This window comes from Protopterus annectens, chromosome 16.part0 (assembly GCF_019279795.1).
Source record: "Protopterus annectens isolate FY-2018-M chromosome 16.part0, PAN1.0, whole genome shotgun sequence".
NCBI classification, from domain to species: domain Eukaryota; kingdom Metazoa; phylum Chordata; order Ceratodontiformes; family Protopteridae; genus Protopterus; species Protopterus annectens.
The window spans coordinates 377,108,464-377,132,274 of NC_056750.1; the positions used below are offsets into that span (position 1 = coordinate 377,108,464).

Below are 23,811 nucleotides of genomic sequence, written 5' to 3' on the forward strand. Positions count from 1 at the left end.
ACGTCTATAGTCAAAAAGATGAGATTGGTGTCCCATAAATCTTTGGTGATGGTCCCTAAAAATCTCCAAGAATCCTTGATGATGTGAGGGATGTTGTCGTATATCTTTTTGAGCCATCCATCGATCAGTTGTCCTACTTTGAAGGTTTTGGATCTTGAGCCTGACACGATGGGACGAAATGGAGGTTGTTTGATGGATTTGTGTACCTTGGGGATGCCCACCATCTTTGCTAGTACTGGATGGTCTACTTTCAAAAAGGAATAGGTCTCGTTGTTAATCCTGTTGTCTATTAAATATTCCTCTATGATGAGGTCTATGCGCCGATGTCCAATATTGACCTGATTCAAGGAGATGTTCTCATAATTTCCTGAATTATGAAGAATGTTGTCAATCTCTTGGTCGTAGTCCTTAGTGGAGAAAATCACTACCCCCCCCCCTTCCTTGTCGGGTTTCATGACTCTAATGTCCCTGTTCAAGATGAGGTCGGATAGACATTTCCTTTCCATACACGTGAGATTGTCTATAACATCGCCGTTGTTGTGTTTCTTCTTATTGTATGTCCAATAGATGTCATTGCAAACAAGGTGTTCAAAATTGGTGACATGGGGGTTGGATGTAGGAATATAGGTGCTTTTTTTCTTGAGGGTGGTCCCTGCTATACTCATATTCTTGTGTTCAGAGTCAGGTTGTTTGTCAAACTGAAGAGCCAGATTCAACTTCCTACAATATTTCTTAACTTCTTTTATGCTATCTATTATGTTCCAACCCCTCATGGGTATGAATTTCATACCCTTGCTAAGCAATTGAGCACAGGTGTTGTTGATCTCCAGGGTTGTGTAGTTAAATACCTTGAAACAGTCATTCTGGGGAAGGAATCATGAACATGTACATCTGTTGAACTCCCTTCTTGCATAGTCCCAAACCTGATAGGGTTCGTCAAGAGGGGCTCTACCTGTGTCGAGTTGTGAGACCCATTGTGTTTGAATTCCAAGGTTTGGCATCCCTCCATGCCGGGTAATATCTCCCCCCCTGAAAATTTTCTTCCCTCCCGGGTTTTTCCAATTCATTTCTTCTGGAACGAAACCTAGTGTGTTGGTCTGTGTCCTTATGTCTAGGCCAAATGTATGCCCTATCAGTTCTGTATGCCTCTAAATCACGTTGTAATTTCTTATCTTTCCTAGTCACACTATTCTGCACAGAGTCCTCTGCATATACAAATTGCTTTGCATATAATTCTTTCATGTCCTCATACTCATTATGCTGTATAATGGTAAAGTGAATGCTTTCTAATTGATCAGCTAATTTACTCAATTTGTCGTCCAAATGTTAAAGTTTCATGTATTCCTGTCCAAATCCCTCAAATAGTTTGTTGAACTCTTTTTCCACTTCTGCTGTATGTGTGATACCTAATGGTAATTTAAAAAATCTAATACCTTTAGGCACAGTCTGAAGTGATATACATTTTGTTAAATAACTGCGATCAATTTTGGTATTCTTATATGCTGTCAGTTTTTTACCAAAATCTGTAATGTATTCTCTCAATGATATGCAATTATTAACCTGATGGTTATTACTGTTATTATCTCTCTTATCTTTATAAAAATAATCCCTGTCGTCACATAAAAAATGTTCAAACAGTACAGCTCTGTTTGTTTTTCCATTTAAAACTTTGCCTTCAACCAGTTGTATAGAATCACTACTAGTATGACAGTTTGTATTGGGACAACTGTGAGAGTCGTGCCTTACTCGTTTTTGTACAGTACCTTTGTTTTCCCAACCAGTCGTGGGATGACTGCTAGTATGTTTGAAAACTTTTGGACGCGCTCCACCATATTGGTTGTCCAACCTTTTCCTACAAACGCTAAAGTCGAACGTACAATCCTGTACCGAGAATTCATGCCTTTCACTGAGGAGGTAATCGTCCTCCGTGTGAGCTAGATCCAATATTCGGAGTTCGTCAGCCCGGTTACCTGCTTCCGATTTACCCTTGCAGTCCACAACAGATCCACTTTCACGAACCACCTCCGTGTCAAGCAAAACTTTTGGGAAGCCGCAATCGGGTGTACTCACGTTGTTATACTCAAGCAGTCCCTGTCGGTTCTTCCGCATCTGCGTGGTTTGGGTTTTGTTGGCCTTTGTAACGTCAGCTTCGTCCTCTGACGTGTATGTACCATGCGTGCTACTACGATCTCTGTAGAGTCTCCTAATTCGATTCCTTCATTCGGTTTCTCCTTTTTTGAATTTCTCGATACCATTTGGTTAAATAATGACAAAAGTTTGTGTACTTCCCCTTGTAGTGCTGTAAGATCGGACCTCAATTCGAGCAATAAGTCCTTTGACAATGAAGCAGTGGGTTGCTGTTCCTCTTCCATCAGAAATAACTCACCGAAAAATATAATGAAACAACACAGGAACAATGAGATGGAGGAGAATGAAACCCTGCTCGTGCAAAAGGACAAAAATCTCAAACGTAGAATGTACACTCCAAGACAGACTGTGATAATATCAAAATACTGAATTTATTGTATCAAAGTTAAGCGCTTTCAGCTGTACCCCAGCCTTCATCAGAACAAATAATGTCTCCAAAGACAAGGTTTATATACACACATAATTATGTCCCACTAATTGATAAAAAAAACGCCAAAAATTATTTAAAGATATAGGATGTTAAAATCAATGTTTTCATAATCTATTCACAAATGCTTCAATGTCACTACTATACATCCATATGAAAAAAATCATCATCAAGTTACAAAAAATTCAATATAATTTAAAAAATAATATAAAAAATATAAAATGTTAAAATAATAATACATGTACAATTATTCATTATTATTTACAACAATGAATCCGGAGAGGCATTTTTGTATATTCATGTATGTTTTAGTAAGGACAGATTTTTAAAAGTGAACAGTGGATGCAAAGCTCAATATAATATATTATATTTTTTTATATTATTTTTTTAACATTTTTTATATTTTTTATATTATTTTTTAAATTATATTGAATTTTTTGTAACTTGATAATGTTTTTTTTCATATGGATGTATAGTAGTGACATTGAAGCATTTGTGAATAGATTATAAAAACATTGATTTTAACATCATATATCTTTAAATAATTTTTGGCGGTTTTTTATCAATTAATTAATTAGTGGGACATAATTATGTGTGTATATAAACCTTGTCTTTGGAGACATTATTTGTTCTGATGAAGGCTGGGGTACAGCTGAAAGCGCTTAACTTTGATACAATAAATTCAGTATTTTGATATTATCACAGTCTGTCTTGGAGTGTACATTCTACGTTTGAGATTTTTGCCCTTTTGCACGAGCAGGGTTTCATTCTCCTCCATCTCATTGTTCCTGTGTTGTTTCATTATATTTTTCGGTGAGTTATTTCTGATGGAAGAGGAACAGCAACCCACTGCTTCATTGTCAAAGGACTTATTGCTCAATTGAGGTCGATCTTACAGCACTACAAGGGAAGTACACAAACTTTGTCATTATTTAACCAAATGGTATCGAGAAACTCAAAAAAGGAGAAACCGAATGAAGGAATCGAATTAGGAGACTCTACAGAGATCGTAGTAGCACGCATGGTACATACCACGTCAGAGGACGAAGCTGACGTTACAAAGGCCAACAAAACCCAAACCACGCAGATGCGGAAGAACCGACAGGGACTGCTTGAGTATAACAACGTGAGTACACCCGATTGCGGCTTCCCAAAAGTTTTGCTTGACACGGAGGTGGTTCGTGAAAGTGGATCTGTTATGGACTGCAAGGGTAAATCGGAAGCAGGTAACCGGGCTGACGAACTCCGAATATTGGATCTAGCTCACACGGAGGACGATTACCTCCTCAGTGAAAGGCATGAATTCTTGGTACAGGATTGTACGTTCGACTTTAGCGTTTGTAGGAAAAGGTTGGACAACCAATATGGTGGAGCGCGTCCAAAAGTTTTCAAACATACTAGCAGTCGTCCCACGACTGGTTGGGAAAACAAAGGTACTGTACAAAAACGAGTAAGGCACGACTCTCACAGTTGTCCCAATACAAACTGTCATACTAGTAGTGATTCTATACAACTGGTTGAAGGCAAAGTTTTAAATGGAAAAACAAACAGAGATGTATTGTTTGAACGTTTTTTTATGTGATGACAGGGATTATTTTTATAAAGATGAGAGATAATAACAGTAATAACCATCAGGTTAATAATTGCATATCATTGAGAGAATACATTACAGATTTTGGTAAAAAACTGACCGCATATAAGAATACCAAAATTGATCGCAGTTATTTAACAAAATGTATATCACTTCAGACTGTGCCTAAAGGTATTAGATTTTTTAAATTACCATTAGGTATCACACATACAGCAGAAGTGGAAAAAGAGTTCAACAAACTATTTGAGGGATTTGGACAGGAATACATGAAACTTTTAAACATTTGGACGACAAATTGAGTAAATTAGCTGATCAATTAGAAAGCATTCACTTTACCATTATACAGCATAATGAGTATGAGGACATGAAAGAATTATATGCAAAGCAATTTGTATATGCAGAGGACTCTGTGCAGAATAGTGTGACTAGGAAAGATAAGAAATTACAACATGATTTAGAGGCATACAGAACTGATAGGGCATACATTTGGCCTAGACATAAGGACACAGACCAACACACTAGGTTTCGTTCCAGAAGAAATGAATTGGAAAAACCCGGGAGGGAAGAAAATTTTCAGGGGGGGAGATACTACCCGGCATGGAGGGATGCCAAACCTTGGAATTCAAACACAATGGGTCTCACAACTCGACACAGGTAGAGCCCCTCTCGACGAACCCTATCAGGTTTGGGACTATGCAAGAAGGGAGTTCAACAGATGTACATGTTCATGATTCCTTCCCCAGAATCATCACTCATGACGGTTTCAAGGTATTTAACTACACAACCCTGGAGATCAACAACACCTGTGCTCTATTCCTTAGCAAGGGTATGAAATTCATACCCATGAGGGGTTGGAACATAATAGATAGCATAAAAGAAGTTAAGAAATATTGTAGGAAGTTGAATCTGGCTCTTCAGTTTGACAAACAACCTGACTCTGAACACAAGAATATGGGTATAGCAGGGACCACCCTCAAGAAAAAAAGCACCTATATTCCTACATCCAACCCCCATGTCACCAATTTTGAACACCTTGTTTGCAATGATATCTATTGGACATACAATAAGAAGAAACACAACAACGGCGATGTTATAGACAATCTCACGTGTATGGAAAGGAAATGTCTATCCGACCTCATCTTGAACAGGGACATTAGAGTCATGAAACCCGACAAGGGAGGGGGGGTAGTGATTTTCTCCACTAAGGACTACGACCAAGAGATTGACAACATTCTTCATAATTCAGGAAATTATGAGAACATCTCCTTGAATCAGGTCAATATTGGACATCAGCGCATAGACCTCATCATAGAGGAATATTTAATAGACAACAGGATTAACAACGAGACCTATTCCTTTTTGAAAGTAGACCATCCAGTACTAGCAAAGATGGTGGGCATCCCCAAGGTACACAAATCCATCAAACAACCTCCATTTCGTCCCATCGTGTCAGGCTCAAGATCCAAAACCTTCAAAGTAGGACAACTGATCGATGGATGGCTCAAAAAGATATACGACAACATCCCTCACATCATCAAGGATTCTTGGAGATTTTTAGTGACCATCACCAAAGATGTATGGGACACCAATCTCATCTTTTTGACCATAGACGTCGTGGATCTTTTTTCTAGCATCCCTAGGACTGAAGGTTTGGAATTTTTTGAAAGAAGTCTCACGAAGTTCACTGACTTCTCTTGGGAAAAGATCAGCCTCCTTTGTGACATGTCACTAGTGTTGGATCACAATTATATCCTACATCAAGGAGAATTTTTCAGGCAGACCAGGGGAGTAGCGATGGGAGCAGCGTGTGCCCCCATCTTTGCGAACCTGGTTATGGCAGAATGGGAATCTGAGTACATCTTCAAAAGTATTCATTACAGCAACATCGCTTTGTATGTCAGATATTTAGATGACATTTTCATCCTGTGGAAGGCATCAGAGGACAAATTGCTGGAATTCATGACATACCTCAATCAAACAGTGGAATTTCTACAATTTACATACGACTACAGTCATGAAGACATGTCCTATTTGGATATTTTATTAACTAAGAATGACAGTGGATTCATGTCCAGAATTTACAGAAAACCAACATTTTCCAACGACTATGTTCATTACAGCAGTAATCACCCCCCCCCACATTTTTAGTAACATAGTCAAAGGTCAATGCATTCGTGTGGCAAGGATGACGTCCAACAAACGTATGGTGAAAACTGAAATGGACATCATCAAGGACATGTTCATCATGAGGGCCTACCCCGAGAGGATGGTGGACGAAGTTATCAACTACGTTACCAAGGAATGGGGTAAGAAATATTCCCCCCTATTAGGTACATTCCAACCAACTGCTAAAGAAGATACTCTTAGTACATCTGTAGGCAGGGTATGTGTACTTATGTATTCCCCCAACACATATATGATTCAAGAAATATTGGATAGGCATTGGAAAACACTGATGATTACGGACAAAGAGCAAATTTTGGGTAACAAACCCAGATGCGTTTATAAAACAGCCCCCAACTTGAAGAGATTATTACAAAAAGATGGTCACACCAAAATGAATGCAGACACAAACAAAGGGACCACGAAATGTGGTAATTGCAAACAATGCAAATACATTAATCTAAGCAAAATTATAAAGCTAGATGATTTATGTCACACCACTATTAAATGCAAAAGGGGAAACTGTAAAAGCAAACAGGTGGTCTATTTGGCTATTTGCATTGTATGCAACGCCCACTATATTGGCAAAACAGAGAGACAACTAAATAGACGCATCTATGAACACCAATATAAAATAGGGAAGCGTGACACAAAGAACGCATTATGCAGGCACATTTTAGACAAAGGTGAAGACCATAGTTTTCTTTTTTCTATCATTGAGCAGGTGGACATTACACCATTTGGAGGGGATTGGAAAACTAAGTTGGCATTATGTGAAAGCAAGTGGCAAATTATGACCGACTCCACAAGACCACCTGGTCTCAATGATTTTATTAGTATAAAACCATTTTTAGCATTGGAATAATACATGTATAATTATTCATTATTATTTACAACAATGAATCCGGAGAGGCATTTTTGTATATTCATGTATGTTTTAGTAAGGACAGATTTTTAAAAGTGAACAGTGGATGCAAAGCTCAATATAATATATTATATTTTTTATATTATTTTAACATTTTTTATATTTTTTATATTATTTTTTAAATTATATTGAATTTTTTGTAACTTGATAATGTTTTTTTTCATATGGATGTATAGTAGTGACATTGAAGCATTTGTGAATAGATTATGAAAACATTGATTTTAACATCATATATCTTTAAATAATTTTTGGCGGTTTTTTATCAATTAATTAATTAGTGGGACATAATTATGTGTGTATATAAACCTTGTCTTTGGAGACATTATTTGTTCTGATGAAGGCTGGGGTACAGCTGAAAGCGCTTAACTTTAATACAATAAATTCAGTATTTTGATATTATCACAGTCTGTCTTGGAGTGTACATTCTACGTTTGAGATTTTTGTCCTTTTGCACGAGCAGGGTTTCATTCTCCTCCATCTCATTGTTCCTGTGTTGTTTCATTATATTTTTCAGCAAGAAGAAAAGGAAACATGGAAAAGATTGTTGGAAAAATCTATAGTACAGAGAGTGAAAGTTGGGGTAAGAAATTCCAAAAATCTTTACAAAATGGTAAAAAAAAGGAAGGAATAATGTAAGGACTGTTTCAGTCAATGTAAATTAAAATAAGGGTTAGGAGAATAAGTACATTACAAAAGTAAGTTTAGAGATGAATACAAATCTCATCTTGCAAATGTATTTAAAAATCAGACTGCAAATGGAAAAATTGTGGGGGAATAATATTATATGGAAATTGAGGAATGAGGAGCATTCAGGAGTTTTTCTTTCTTGATAAAGAAAAGGCACTATATAAATACAGTTAGTGCACTTTTGGGCCTGCTAAAGCAATTCCACATTAACAGGGATTAAGTCTGCATTGCAGTGGCAAATAGCCTGATTTGGCTGAGAGAGGAGACTCAGTTTATTCAGCCTTTGGTGTTAATTGGTAATTGGCCAGAGGGCCATTTTGTTTAACTTCAGCAGTTTATGGTGCTGCTATAAAGTCAGCATATTTGTGCAACACTGCTCATCATGCAATAGCACCGCACACCGTCCTGTATAGTTGCGAGTACTTTGAATTAAAATTTTCCCCATAAAAAGACACTGCTCAAATGTCCCCAGTAGCTAGTTGCACAAAGAGCAATTTGCTTTTTCATTGAGGAGAACAGCCTAGCAACTACGAGTAACAAAATAAGAAAACAAACCAAAGAAGTGATATCATGGCTGGAATGTGGGTCTTTAATGTTGAGGTTAAAAACAAGATAAAATAATAAAATGAGATGAGCGCTTTCAGCATAAAGCCTTCTTCAGATCTAGTCTCAAATCAGTGAGTGCAGCATTAAATGGGGGCATTAACCAATCATAATCATCCTCAGGCACTTCCTCCTTAACATAGGCTAAATGGGAAGTAACTATTCAATCTGGGATGTTTTATCAGCCCTAAATGTTTATCAGCCCTAAATCAGCTCTCTTCAAACTCAGTAAATTCCTTAATATTTCCTCCTCTTGGATTACTGTATACCCACATTGCAATGCAATAAATCGAAAGTCATGTCCAAGATTTGAAATTATATGTTTATACTTAAGACATTGGTGGATACTTTGTTTTTAATATCTCTCAAGTGTGCTTGAATTCGGGTTTTAAATGGGCAGTTAGTTTTACCCACATAAAAACTTGCACATACCAAACATTTTCCCACATAGACTATGTTCATAGTCTGACAGTCAACATAGGCACTAGTTGTATAATGTCTGCCTGTCACAGGATGTTCAAAAAATCCATCAAATAGTATATAGCTGCATATAGTCTGTCATTATGATCCAATAAAAAGAAACTCCTGTCTGTCCACAAACCTATCAAATCTGCTGGGCTTTGTCTGTGCTCATACTATGTTGGCAAGGCTTGGAACTCCTTACCTGTATCCCATCAGGTCAATGCCCTCCCTCCCATTCTTTAAAATCATTCTGAAAGAGGTCCTAGCCAAAAGCTGCCTCTGTTCTTGCTCAACATCAGGACAGATTACACCCCAAATGTGAACAAACACCTATTCAGACCTTACACCACCTTAGTTTCCCTTCTTCATTTCTATCAATTTCTCTCCTCCAGCTATCTGATCAAATATACTTCTCTCACTTCATATTGCAATTCCTTTTTTAAATTTCTCTAAATATTAAATCATTGTCATGCAACTTGCATCTATATCTATTCTTAACCAATGTTTTCATATTATGACTAGTTTGGTATAATCATTTAAACTGTACTTGCTTTTTATTTTTAAAGATTTGTTCTTAACATGTTTGTTCTTAAAATGTTTTATAATACTTAGGAGCTTTTATCCCTAGGCCTCTGCTGAAAATGGGCTCCTACGCAATTGGACTTTCTGGTAATCAAATGTCAAATTCAGGGACCATTTGCGCATGGAACTCTAGGACTACATTGAAAATAGAATGCAGAGAAATCAGCATGGAAACTTTGTGAAGCCTAGCCTGCAAGAGGTCGTGACTTGGGTGAAAAATTCATGGGACAAAATCATTGACAGCTGTGTTGCCAATGCACTACGAACAGGCTACTTGGACAAGCAGCACTCATTTAAATGAAAGCTCTGTTGCTAGGCATGACAGATTGGGGCCAATGGTTCTACAGGAAATGGAGTTGCAAGAAATTCAGTCCAGAATTGGGGGGGGGAGGTTGGAGACTTATGACAATGTTCCAGAAGATGACATGACTGTATTTGAATAACTTTTCCATTATCGTGGCAACAGAATGGACTGCTTCTGCTTTCAGTTTTATTCCCCTCCTCCAATAAACATGGATTGAGATTTTTCTGCACTTTCTGTTAAGCATGAAATATTGCACCGTGAAAGCAAAGGTGCAGATATTCTGAGGTTGAAATGTTTGTTGCTCTGTTTATGTAGAATTCTCACACAACATGTTACTTAGAACTGTTGCCCAATAACAGAAAAGTACCAAATAAATGTCAATTTGTGCACATGAAAGAAAGTCGATTTTTGTACATGAATAAATGAATAAATGTAGATTGTTGTATGGAGGGTAAATAAGAAACCCACTGATAATAAGCCCTAATGCAGATTTCAGTGGGGGAAAGAGTATAAAACCCAGTCTTATTTTTTGGGGAAATAGGGTAGAAGTAAAACTATAACAGATACTAGGTACAGGCATGAAAGATGCAGTTATGCAGTTTTGTATCTTCACTGAATTGGGGGTGCATAATGTAACTTGAATCTCAAAGTACCACAAATTTTCATTAAACTGCATAGACAATACAGTCCATTATAGGCACTTTAAGTTCTTGGACTATATTATGTTCCAATACTAAATTTCTCTCCAGTTTGCCTGACCACAGAGTGATCCCAACAAATACCACTTGGTCAGCTTTTGTTAATGGACCCCCTAAACTTCCTTAACATGGCTACACGAAGGGCTGCACCTCTAGCAAATATCTGCTTTCTATAAGCAGACAGCACTACTGCACCTGTTCAAGGGGGCTCCCCTGTAGCATATTTTGGTGTTTCAGATAAATGCTAACACGCAAGGACAAACTACAATTAAACCTACCTTACCTGACACTGGAACTAAAGGCATTCAGAAACAGGGGGCTGAAGAAACCATCACCCCAAAACAGCAAAAGCACTGTTATGAGTAGACTATGGTAAATACAAGAAATGGGTTAAACATGTCCACAGACTGCTGTGTCAGGTATAATACAGACATGCTCAGTTTGTCAAATTCAAAATTAAATCAGGTAAAGGCACTGGCTGATCACCCAGAACAAACTCATAAGGAAAGTCCTTGCTTATAAAATGCATTACAATACTAGTGAATGACCAAATGGACAGCACCCCTGGAAGGTAGGGGAAAGGATGGCTCCACAACTGGTTACTGCAACATAACCGATTGAAGGGCATCAGCAATGCATTCTAAGAGCTCATTATCTTAAGCAAAAAGGAACAAACCAGATTATCAATAGATTTCGAGTGTTACTGATGCATTCTCTGTTAAAGTATCTGTTACCATGAGTATTTCAGTATGTATGCAAGTACGGGCTATACCCTCTGCCTAACCAATACACAGTTTCAATACATACACAATGGAGGAGCTTCTAATGCACTAGATTTTCTATAAACCAGCCACAAGGACATACTATATACAGTACTCAAGAGTGTGATTATATATGCACAAACACTCACTCCTGCAGCTAAAAAAGCTAATCACACATTTGTAAACTACAGCTTCAACATAAGAAGGTTGAGGGCTCTAATTTTCTAATAAGGTTGAACTCTCCCAAAATATTTGCACCAGAGTGCAGTACAATGTACGTCTAATCCATTAATCTTCATACAGTACTTTTACCACATTACTTTCAGCCAATTTACTGCATACTTGGGAGGGGGGGGGGGTCAAGCCTGAAATAAGAGAACCCAAAGCACAACTTAAAAAGAATTGAGAAAATACATGTACTGGCCAGTTTTTCTCTTACAATAATATTTATACAAGCAGTTTACATGCTGTATGTGGGTGGCTCTGTACAGATTAGTTGCAATCACGTTTACATCACTTCACTACCACTAGAAAAATATATATGTCTGGATAAAGTACTTTGGACACACTTTACAATCCCAGCCTTATTAACTCAATAGGCATGTTCCCTAAGACAACGGCAACACAAATGATGAGCAATGGTGTCACATACTGGAGAACTAACTTCTACAGTAGTGAGTTTAGAAGCATGACTTGCACAACTGTTGCAGGAAATGTCTTACAAGACAGAACATCAGGTCTCAATTTCCTTTAACTACATATATCTATATATGTAGGAGCATTTGGAGAGCCAACACTTTTTTGCGAAGGCTACCAACTGTATGCATTTTTGTTGCATTTTTCTCTCTCGTCAGCCCCCCTCCTCAAACAGATTGACTTTCTCCTATCCTAATGGCTAGTTGCCACAGTAGTAAACTTGCATCTAGGTGACCAAGGTACATTTCCCTTGTGTTAGGGCAAAAGTATCGGACTTGTTGATTTCCTTAAAACTTCATACATATGCTCTCTCTGGTTCTTTACAAATTCATTCATTCAAACTGTATAATCAATTCACAGATTCACTCATCCATGGACATCTATCCTTTGTTGACCACACATCCATGGACATCTATCCTTTGTTGACCACATTAATCCCACTAGGCTAGTAGCCTCTTTTCCTGGGAAACCCAAAGTGGTATTTATAGGGAAACTTGGCTTTGGCAGCACAGAACTTCCCTACATTTTCCAGAGTGTACAGGGACATGATTTTGCATTACACTTCCTGTTTTTTGGTCCAAGCATGTAGGTGGCTCAGAGAAGCAGGAAGTTTGCAAATGGAGGAGAAGGAGAGTGTTTTAGGTGTATGGAAGCTGAAAGAAGCAGTTAAACAGATGGTATATCAAATGCAATGGAAAAGGAGAAGGAAGAGAAACAGAGCGAGATGGAAGGAGAGGAGACTAAGGAGAGAGTGTGGCAGAAGCAAGTAAGAGACAAAAGCATGGAGAAGTACAGATGGCAGATTCAGAGGAAATTTTTCAACAAAATCTGTTTGTAGCCAAAACTACAACACAGGAGTGTATTGTTACAATACACTCGGGAGAGTTACAGGACGTCTACTTAAAAAAGCTAGCCAGAGTGAACCAGAAAGCGAGAAGGCAGCTTTGAGGGGAGGAGATTATGGACAAAATCCAGGAAGTAGTGCAGGAATTAAGAAAGGAAGAGAAAATCTTACATGCAGAAGGTGGGAACAAGAACAGTGGAAGTCAGAAGTATCAGGTAAGAATAAGCAGCAAGAGGGAGAAGGAACTGAATAGATGTGAAGTATGGGACAGCATAATTTCACCACTGGGTGTCAAACCCAGAGAGGTAAGATAATTTATATGTATTAAAAAAAAAAGACACTTTTTGTGATATTTTCTTCAAGGGGATGCAGTTTATGGAGAAGATCTTAGAACAGTATGAAAAAAGAAAAGATAAAAACCTTTGAACATGTATGTGATGCAGACGTTTAATGCAGAAGCCAAAAAAAGAATATTTGTACAATTTTGAACTGAAATTGAAAGAGGCAATTGAAAAAACTATTCAAGAACTGTCTGTAGAGATGTTTTGGAGGTTACAAAATCTATGATAACAGAGGTTTATGGACTGGGGGTTGAGAAAGTAGTGTTGTATTGAAAATGCAAAATGATAAAAATAGTGCATTTCCAAAGCATAATTAATTTGGAAGGGAATAAGGGATTTGTTAGATATAGTGCATTTCCAAAGCATAATTAATGTGGAAGGGAATAAGGGATTTGTTAGATACTGGGGACAACCGAAAACATTTTTGTGTGGTAAATATGATCACTTAATTAACAACTGTGATAAAAAGGAAAGGTTTCAATTGTGGTAAAATAGGTCACAAAGTGAAAAAATGTGAACAAAAAATGTATACAGTGAAAAAATAAGGCATTCGTGAATGCATTGTAAAGATATGGAAAAGGATACATACATAACAAAAGAACAATACAGAGGGAATGTGTTAGTAGATAATACAAAATAAACTAGAAAAATAAAAGATTGTAATTGATATAGGGGTGGCAGTAAATGAAAACAAAGTAATCAAAAAAGTAAAGGGGAAGTAGTAAGTGAATAAAAGTAAAAAAAAAACTTATTGGAGAAAGAGTGAAAGACAGAAATTGCAAATTCAAAAATATAGGTATAGGAGGGAATAAAAAAAAGGGAAAGAATAAAATAAACACAAATTTCAGAAAGTGGGAATCCTAGCCATTAATATAAATAGTTTAAAAGAATGTTCAATGGAGGCTACGAATTTTTGAATGGTGTAAAAGGCTATACAGATATCATAGTACTACAAGAATAACAGCAGATGAAAGAATGCAAGTTAATGGGTTATGGGGAGAGCAAGTGATGTGGAAACTATGAGATGAAAAATGTTCAAGTATAGTAATTCTATGTAAACAAAGTATAGAGATTCTGGATTACACATTATAAGAACAGTATTGGATACAAGATGGAGAAATTATAGGATCATTGCACTATACTCATACACCATACAAAAACAGAAATCGTGTTTAAGAAAATACTTTATTATGGGAGTGTAAATATGCAAGCAATAGTAGTAGGAAACTAGTTGTCAGAGACATAGGTGAAAGGAATATGTGGCTGTAAAAGTTATTTCTGATAGGATTAAAAAAAAGCTATAAATGTTTTTGTGGAGAAGCAAACAATGAACATACAAAAGAAGTAAGCTAAGAACTGAAATTACTTTTATCATCAAAAGTTTTAAATACATTGCATCAAGGAGTCAAAATTACAGGGTTTGTGGATCATGCAACAATTTGGATAGAAATTCCAAGAAAGAATATGTTGGATCATATAAACATGAGAAAATTTTATAAAGATTGGACAAGCTGGTGGATTAGTTTAAAATAAAAATATGAGAGATACAAGAATGGCAAAGGACAAAACGAGCACAAGATAGTGACAAATATAAAGTAATCAGTAATGAAGTATTTAGGTGTATAGTAGACAAAGACAAATTTCTTGAAAAAGAATGTTACATGAAATGAACCAAGAAAACATTAAAAAATGTTATTTAAACACATATTTTTACAAGGAAAAAAGAAAGTAGCAGCACCTAAGTAAAATGGTTGATAAATTAAGAATAAGAGAATTAAGGAATGAAGAAGGTTGCATAGTGAATACACAAAGAAATTCTGGAGACAGTTAAAGGACTTGTTTTCAATAGGTGAAACTATAAGAAAAAAGAATGGAACTAAAAAAATGAGGAGGATGAGAGAATGGAAATAAAGACTTCAGTTGAAGAATTTAAAGATGTATTGAAAGCAATAAATGTAGAAACATCCACAGGTTTAGACTGACTTGAATATTTAATTGTATAGGGGACATGCAAGAGTGGCAAAAGGACTATTTCTGAAGGTAGTAAATGAATAGTTTGAAAAGGATGTAAATAATAAAAGAATATCATAGTAGCAATGAAACTGATTTGGAAAAATGGAGAAACAAAATTGGTGACCCTTAGGTGTTAAATATAGGAAAAAAGAATAAATTGAAACAATATTTGGAATAAAAGAAAAAAAAGTCAAGAATTATTAAATGTTAAGATAATGTAACAAGTAGAGAAACAGAATAAAAATATTAGTAGGCAACGTAAGTAAAGCATTTGACAAGATCCAGCATGAAGCACTATGGGGCATTTTGTCAGAATATAACAGAAGTAATAAAGTAACGAATGTGTTGAAAGTCTGTTTACCGCAAGAATAAATTGAGATTGGAAATAAATGGTTGGATAAGTGAGGCAACAAAATTTAAATAAGTGTGTTATTAAGCAATGGTGTTTAGCCAGCAGTATATTATTTGCATTAATTATGAATGCAGTAGTTTCCAATATAAAGAGAACATTAGAAGAGGCTAGGAATTTATATTCCAGTTATGTTGTCTTATACAGACTTAAAAAAATGGATGGGTATAGCTATTCAGACACTTAACCCCAACACCTTTAGTTAAAGTAAAGGACTAGGATTCTCTGCAAATATTTAAGGATTCAATTAAATTCAATAAGGAACAAATAGAAATTTGGGAATAAAGTTTGGTAGTGAACAACAGAGTTACACAATGGAAGTATACAATATTTAAAATTAGGAGTATGTGTATATTTTGGAGAACTTTTAAGCTTTCATACAAGAAGTATATGTAATCAATTCAATGGTATTAGATAAAAATGGCACCTCTGGCAAGTATATATATGATACTACTAGAATGTGAAAAAGAATTACTGAATGTGTTATTCACATTCATACAGGGTTCTAGGTTGAATCATTGTAAAAAACGATTTTTTTGTGTCAATAAATAGGAAGGAGGCTTGTGTGTGGTAAATCCAATTGCATACACAGATTCATTAAATTTGCATATGGTATTAAGAAGAATGTAAGAAAGAAAGTTTCTTAAACATTGAAGAAAATATATATCAGTATGGGATAGACTGAAAGGTTTTAAAAAAAAGTAAAGGGATCACTGGTACAGAAATTAAATTATACCAAGAAAAAAAAATTACTATGGAAGATTGATTTAAGTACAAAAAGAATAGAAAAAGATGGCATGATAATATAATGGAAAAAAATTTTACTGTGTGTATCCTTGGAAACAGAACATAAAAAAGTAAAAGCAAGAATGAAAAAGGTGTAAAATATATAGAATGTACAGATCTTTTTTTATTGAGGTCATCTATAAATAAATTACAGGTAAAAGTGAATATGCCATACAAAGTGTAGAATATGTATACAATGTGGGAATTAGAGACTACCAAACATGTTTTTTTTAACAGAGTGAATTTGTTATGGAAATAAATATGTGATGCATATAAAAGGACTGAAAAACATCAATTGTATAAATATGGATATTATGAAACAAAAAAATAAAGGATTTGATAAATTGCATTATACAATATGGATTATATGGTATGAAAAATTGAATGAGATAATATAATGAAAAAATGGGTATTATCAGAAATTTTGAAAAAAAAAATGATTTTGGCTATGGAAGACAAAGAGTTGCAGCAGTTGAAAGTCCAAATAAAATGATTGTTGAAAAAGTAAGAATGACTTGTACATAATTTATGAATTTTTTTATATAAAATGTATATATTGCATTACTTTAATAAAGGACCCCTACTTATACAAGAGGTTTGTTGCTAGGTTTACTGTTTGCGGTCTGGGCATGGAGGTGGCTCAGAGAAGCAGGGAGCAATATGGCAAGCAAGGAAACATCAAAGAAGACTGTAAAAAAAATAATAAATGCAGGAGTGTCTTTAAACGTATACACAAATGCAAAGGATGTTGATCCTTTGCAAAAAGAGGTAGTGATGCAGAAAAAGCATGTAGGAGTACAGAAGCAGTGTGATATGGGCAAATCGGGTCAGCAGAATATTTGAACAGAAGTGGAGGAGTTGCAGGATTCGGAAATTTTGTTTCAAACAGAACGGTTTACAGAAGAAAGAGCCACAGTTGGGATGTGTTTAGCCACCAAAATCGGGATGGTTGTTGGACATTTACTTAAATGAACTTGCAGAACAAAAGGAACTGGAAGCCAAGAAGGAAGAATCATGGGGAGAAATTATGGACAGAATACAAAAGGAAGAAATGAAAAAGAAGTCATATACAAACAGTGAAACAAGGAGAAAGAAAAGAATAGACGACGGATGATACCAGGAAGAAACTCTTAGCAAGAAAGAAGAGGTATGACATTTGGGATAATAAAATTGTACCACTGGGAATCTCACAAAAGGAGGCAAGAGCTTTTATACATATTAACAAAGATACATTTTGTGACGGTCTTTTTGAGACAGGAGAGTATATGGAAAAATTCTTGGAACAGTATGAAATAAAAAAATGTAATTCTTAGAATGCATATGTAATGCAAACATTTAACAGAAAGACTAAAGAAAATGTACAGTTCCAAAAAGAAATGGAAAAAGGCAGACTAAAAGACTAAAGACTGTATGTGAAGATATTTCAGACACTACAAAATTTATTATAGAGATGTATGGACTGGCAGTTGGGAATGTAGGGCTATATTGAAAAAAGAATTATACATATTCTAATGACGAATGTTAATGGAAACAAGGGTACTGTCAAATATTTGAGACAACTGAAAACAGCTTTTTACGGTAAAAATGATAATTTACTCAGGAATTGCGATAAAAGAAAACGTATTGTTTTGGTAAGGCAGAACATAAAGCAAACAAAAAAGAAGTGATACAAAATCTAAAAAGTGTTATCAAATAGGACATTTATGGCTAGATTTTAATGAAAATACAGAAGAGAGAGAGGAAAAGGGTAATAAATATGAACAAGAGCAAGGGAATGAGCCAGAAAAAAAAGTGAAGTAGATCAAAGTACAAAGCAAGAACAAAAAGGGTAGAAAAAAAAATAACAAAAATCAATGCACAAAAGGAAACAGAGAAAGGAAGCAGAAAGAAGGGGGGGGTGAAAGGGATGAGTCAACCAAAGGAGGAGATGCACACTGGAGTGTGATTAAGGGAAAAAGAATTCTATTGGCAAAAGAATAAACAACCAAATGAAAATTTATGAGAAAACATAAAAAAGGCAAAGGATAGAAGTGTAGAGAATTTTAGCTATAAATGTAAACAGTATAAAGAATATTAAAAGGTTGAGTGCTATGGAATGGTGTTCTGTGCTTGATATGGATATTATGTTGGTAGACACAAAGATCTTCAGGCAGAAAGTTTAGGGGAAGGTGAAATTTATGCAACATGGGAAAAGAAACATGGTCTACATTAGGCATATCAACAAATCAAAAATGTTGGATTATACTACAATGTTGGGTAGAGTAATAGTTTTATATGTAAAATGAAAAAGGCAGGTATATAAAACTATGCACTATATGCACTATATGCATGTACGTTACAAAAGAAAGAGATTAAGTTTTAAAAAATAATAATCTGAATTATGTTAGCATAAACATGGACAGAATATTAGCAGGAGACTAACTGTGACCCAAGATCCAGAAGAAAAAGAAAGTGGTGTTAAGACAATAACGGAGATAATAAAATTTGGAAAAAGTTATATCTGGGATAAAAAACAATAGACATACAAAAGAAATAATGTAAAGACAAGAGACAGATTTAGAAAATTTGAAAATTATGCAAGGAAGGAAGAAAGTGACAGGATTTTCAGATAATTTAGCAATCTCAATAGAAATCCAAGAAAAACGATAAAGATAGGTAAATGTATCAAAAGGTAGAGAAAGGCTTAATCAATTATGGGAAAGATCATATAAGGCATGAGAGTATTTTATAAAGATGGGACATGTTGGTGGATAATTTTAAAAGAAATTTTTTTTGGAATGGCAAAGTTTGAGAAGAAACAAAATAGAGAAGTCATTAGCTGTTTAAAGGTATAATAAAAATAACAGAATTTTTTCATAAAAGAAAATATAGGCGATGAATCCAGAGAAAATAAAAAATATATTTAAACAAAGTATTTTTACAAGGAAAAACAAAAGAGAGAGGTTGCAAAAGGGGATATGTTAAAAACACAAGAAATAATGTACATTATAAAAATGTATAGGGAAAACAAACATTCAGAGAGAAGATAGAATACAAACAAAATTGGGGAGTTAAAAAATTAACTAAGTTAGTTAATGAATGGTTAGAAAGGGAAATGACTGTAGCAGAAATAAAGGATGGGTAAAGAGGCAAATATGGAAGCAGTGACAGAACTGGATGGAATTGAATACTATGAATAAGTATTTTCTGGAAGCTTTAAATGAATGGTTGGAGAAAGGCCTAGGGGGAAAAAAAGTGTGTGTGTTGGGTGTAATGAAATGGATAAGGAAAGGAGAAAAAGGAAAATATAAGTAAGTGGAGACCAACAGAGTTAAATAATGCAGATAATAAAATATTTATAAAAATAAAGAAAATAAAGCAAATAATTTACTTGGGGAACAATATTTAGAAAAAGGGGAAATGAAGTCAAGAAGTGTTGAGAGAAAATGTAGAGGATATAATAAATAGGAATTATGATGTTAAAAAATTGTGGCAGGTGATTTGAGTGAGGCATTTGATAAAATGCAACAAAATTGTGTGGGACATATTGAGAGAATATAAGTGATAAAATAGTAAAGTATTTGTTAGTGTACAAAAATTATAAAGTAAAAGCTCTATTGAATGGATGGTTAAGTCAAGAAATAGATATAAAAGAGTGGTATTATGCAGGGATGTCAAGCAAGTAGTATTCTATTTGCATTGATCACAAACTCAGTGGTGTATAAATAAACACAGGGTTAAGGAAAGCAAAATATAGAGCCTTAGATGGAATTCAGTTATCAGTGGTGTTCGCTTATGCAAATGAAATAAATTCTAATGACTAAAAATAAACAATGGATGGAAGAAGGGATTAAGGTACATAAATACTTAAAGGCTATCTGTATGTACATAAAGAAGGTGAAAGTAAAAGTATGGGAACAATGGAGAAAATTTTTAAACAGACTACCTTTAGTTAAGTAAAGGAGATATTGGGTATACAATTTGGGATTAATCAGTACAGGACACAATAATGGGATAATGTAGTACAAAAAGTAAGGAATGTTTTAAGTATTGGAGAACATACAATTTGATGTTTAAGAATAAGAAAAAATGTATATTTAACTAACCAAGTGAAAACTAGAAACTCCAAGTACCACCAATAACCATAAAATAAAAATCACCACAAGCTTGTCACTGCCACGAACATTTGGTTTAACAACTCGTACTAGTTAAACAAGTTAAAAACAAAGGTTTAATAGACAGCAACAACCTTGTGCTGATTTTATTTTATGGTATATTTAATTAACTCTGTCTTATCAAGAAAAATCTGCATATTTAGCAAGTGTACTTATGATGCTTGCAAAGTATGGAAAAAGCAGTCATGTCAATTATATTCTGTCTTGTATGAAGATCAAGATTAAACCCAGTGAAAAGAGGTATTAGAGGTCAAGAAAGGAGGACTATCCCCAAAACAACCTCTTCAGTAGTTTGTCCATGTACAGACAGGCCATATACATTACTCACACACACACACACACACACACACACACACACACACACACACACACACACACACACACACACACACACACACACACACACACGTACTTCTCTCCTTCCCATGTCCTGCCAGTGGCACACAGAATGCCAGGAAAAAAAAAGAAAAAAAAACTTTTCCAACACTTATTTCTCTGCATTATTTCCTTCTTGGCTCAGGCTGCCTCAGTCACCTGATGCAACCTGAGCCAATAGGAAGGGATCCCCACTGTATCATGCAGCAGTCTGGTTAGTCGCTCATTGAGCGACACTATCACTGCCGAGTGCTGCTGATAAAATCCAATTGAAAAGGAAGCCTAATATGCTGGACTGTTTTCAAAGCAGTAGTACTCTACATGAGCATGGAGTTCTGAGGACCCAGAACAGAGTCAACTACTATTGTTAAATTTAAAAATAGTTGACTTTCTGAGTTGGCACATTTCATTTTCTCTCTCGTTTTAGCTGGAAGAGGTGTGCAGCCCAGCAATCAGTACACCAGCTGGGAGCATGGTCTGATTAAGGTCTAAGTGGATCAATGTTCTACTCTGGTGAACAAACAAAATAAAAAATAAAATGCCCAAGCAGTGAACTGCAAATATATAGCAGAACAAGTGACAGCACTCTACACCATTCCACACTCTGGGTGGACTCCCATCAATCCAGGGTCAAACAAACAATACTAGACAGCCGCCAGGGACAACACATAACTCTGCAATCATTCAAGGTATGAGGTCATACACATCAGTGCAGGGGGTGGAATAAAAAGTGAAAACAGTTACACACTAAATATAGATAGACTCATGTAACAGTCACCAAAAACAACAAAAAGCAGTGGGTACAAGAAGCCTTAATTAAGGACTTGATTCACCTTGCACTTGGGCCCCAGAAGTCAAAGTTGCTTCTGCTGCTCAAAACAGAGGTTTGGGGGGGTCAGTTGCCTTCATGGATGCTCAGAGTGGTCAGGGGGGTACTGGACTGATGGAATCTATCCAGATTATAGAGGCTACACAGCCAAAATGAACACTGAGTCCATCTAGGAGAGAATCAACATCTACAATACAAAACACAACACGTCTCTGCCCTATTACATTTATACAAGTGGTAACACAGACCAGCAAACAAGCATGCAATTCACTTAGTGTACCTATACATATTTTCATTTCACCACAAATACTACAGAGTTTAGTCCAACAGTACAACTACTCCTACCTACCTCAGACAAAAAATTATGTTTAAGTAATGCATACTTCACACACTCAAGCCATCACTATCAAAATCCTATGCTTAATTAAATAATGAAAAAGACACCACCATTTTAAAGATGCTGAGTGAAAAGTACTTTTCTGAACAGTACGGCCGAATTAACAAGGAAATCACTCACCTTAATCTAGTGTCATATTCCTTGGAGCAGCCAATGTCATGTTTGTTTTTCTGGAACACAATGTACAATGAATCAGTCAGAACATCAATCAGACTTACATACAAGATTAGAGATCACACAGTGTCTCCAACACCTCAAATTCCACTCACATGGTCCAGCAAGGAGTCAATTGTGAATCTTGTGCTCCAGACATCTATGGCATTTGATAAGCTACAAAAGAGAAAAAAAAAGGTATTAAAATTATACCACCTTTCCCATGCCAACAATGCCTCACATATTTTTACAGTAATTCTCTTCATCTTAAAAAAAAGTTACAGAAAAAAAAATTTGCTTGCTATACCCTGGTCCTACAGATGCAAAGTTATTCCTCCCTTCCATCCATTCCACTATAATAGCATAAGCTCTCTGGCTCAACAGTTGCAAAGTATCAATAACATCTTTACAAGACAGTACTAGCAGATACACTATCTATATTCCACACTATCTATATTCCCACATTACATGATGACAGACCCACACCCCTTTATCTCCACATTTACCATATTCCCCACATTACATGATGACAGACCCACATCCCTTTATCTCCCCATTTACCACCACCACTCAAGAATGTACACTGAATGTCTTATTTTACAAACTGTTGGGAGCTTTCAAATCCTGCTCATTACCATATATGCAGATAATGCTAAAGAAAGGCAAACTGGATCTGCAGGGGTCATGTGGATTGCAGACATGAACTTTGCAGGCAAATATGTCTTGTAAAAATCAACAAGATGCTACTGTCATTTGTCAGATCTGTCGTTATCTATGTACTCCAGCATATGGCAACAATACTAACATGAGCACCAGTATAAAAATGTCATAAATGCAGTCTCTCCTGTTCCAAAGACAATATACTAAATATGTTCTTCCTGTTAAAATGGGAGGAGTTTGGCTCTGTCCTTCTTCATTAGCTAAAGACTGACATTTCGCTCTGGTTCAGTGGTGCAGAGCTATGGAGACCTGATTCTGATCCAAGTGACCCAAGTTAAAGAGTCAGTTAGAGGATGGGATTCAACTGCTTTTTGCCAGGCAAAGGTTTCAGGGCTACACCACACTGTAGAGTACAAGGGGGCCTCAGCCCTGCTGCAAGTTAACTGGGGGAGAAGCACTGCAAACTTAGTCACAGATAGGTACTGCACTGCCATGATTGCACAATGGGTATAGGGTGGAGTCATGAGGAAAACAAAAACAAGACATCCAAACCACTAATGAATGATGGCTCTCATGAACTCATCTCATCCCTCAGTTAATATGGCAATGAGTAACCAGTAAGCAACAGAAATGTGGAATGACATTGAAGATAGTGATAGAAAGGACCACAACATTAAAAAAATATGTAAGATGTTCACACCATGAGACTACCAACATTATTTCCTAAAGAATGCCCTTCTACACTATAGGGAGTGGCAACATCAACGCCGAATGTCCTCCACAGACAAGACAAGACACATTCA

General features: G+C 35.8%; 1 protein-coding gene across 1 annotated transcript in view; it reads right to left on the reverse strand.

Annotated features, from left to right (window-relative positions):
• PAXX (PAXX non-homologous end joining factor) overlaps positions 1–23,811 on the reverse strand; it is a 244,519-nt gene that overhangs the window by 206,113 nt on the left and 14,595 nt on the right. Inside the window, exons 2-3 of the mRNA XM_044058857.1 lie at positions 22,465–22,525; positions 22,316–22,365 (exon numbers count right to left, since the gene is read on the reverse strand). Coding sequence (XP_043914792.1) covers positions 22,316–22,365; positions 22,465–22,525 — 111 coding nt within the window. The remainder of the gene's footprint in view (positions 1–22,315; positions 22,366–22,464; positions 22,526–23,811) is intronic.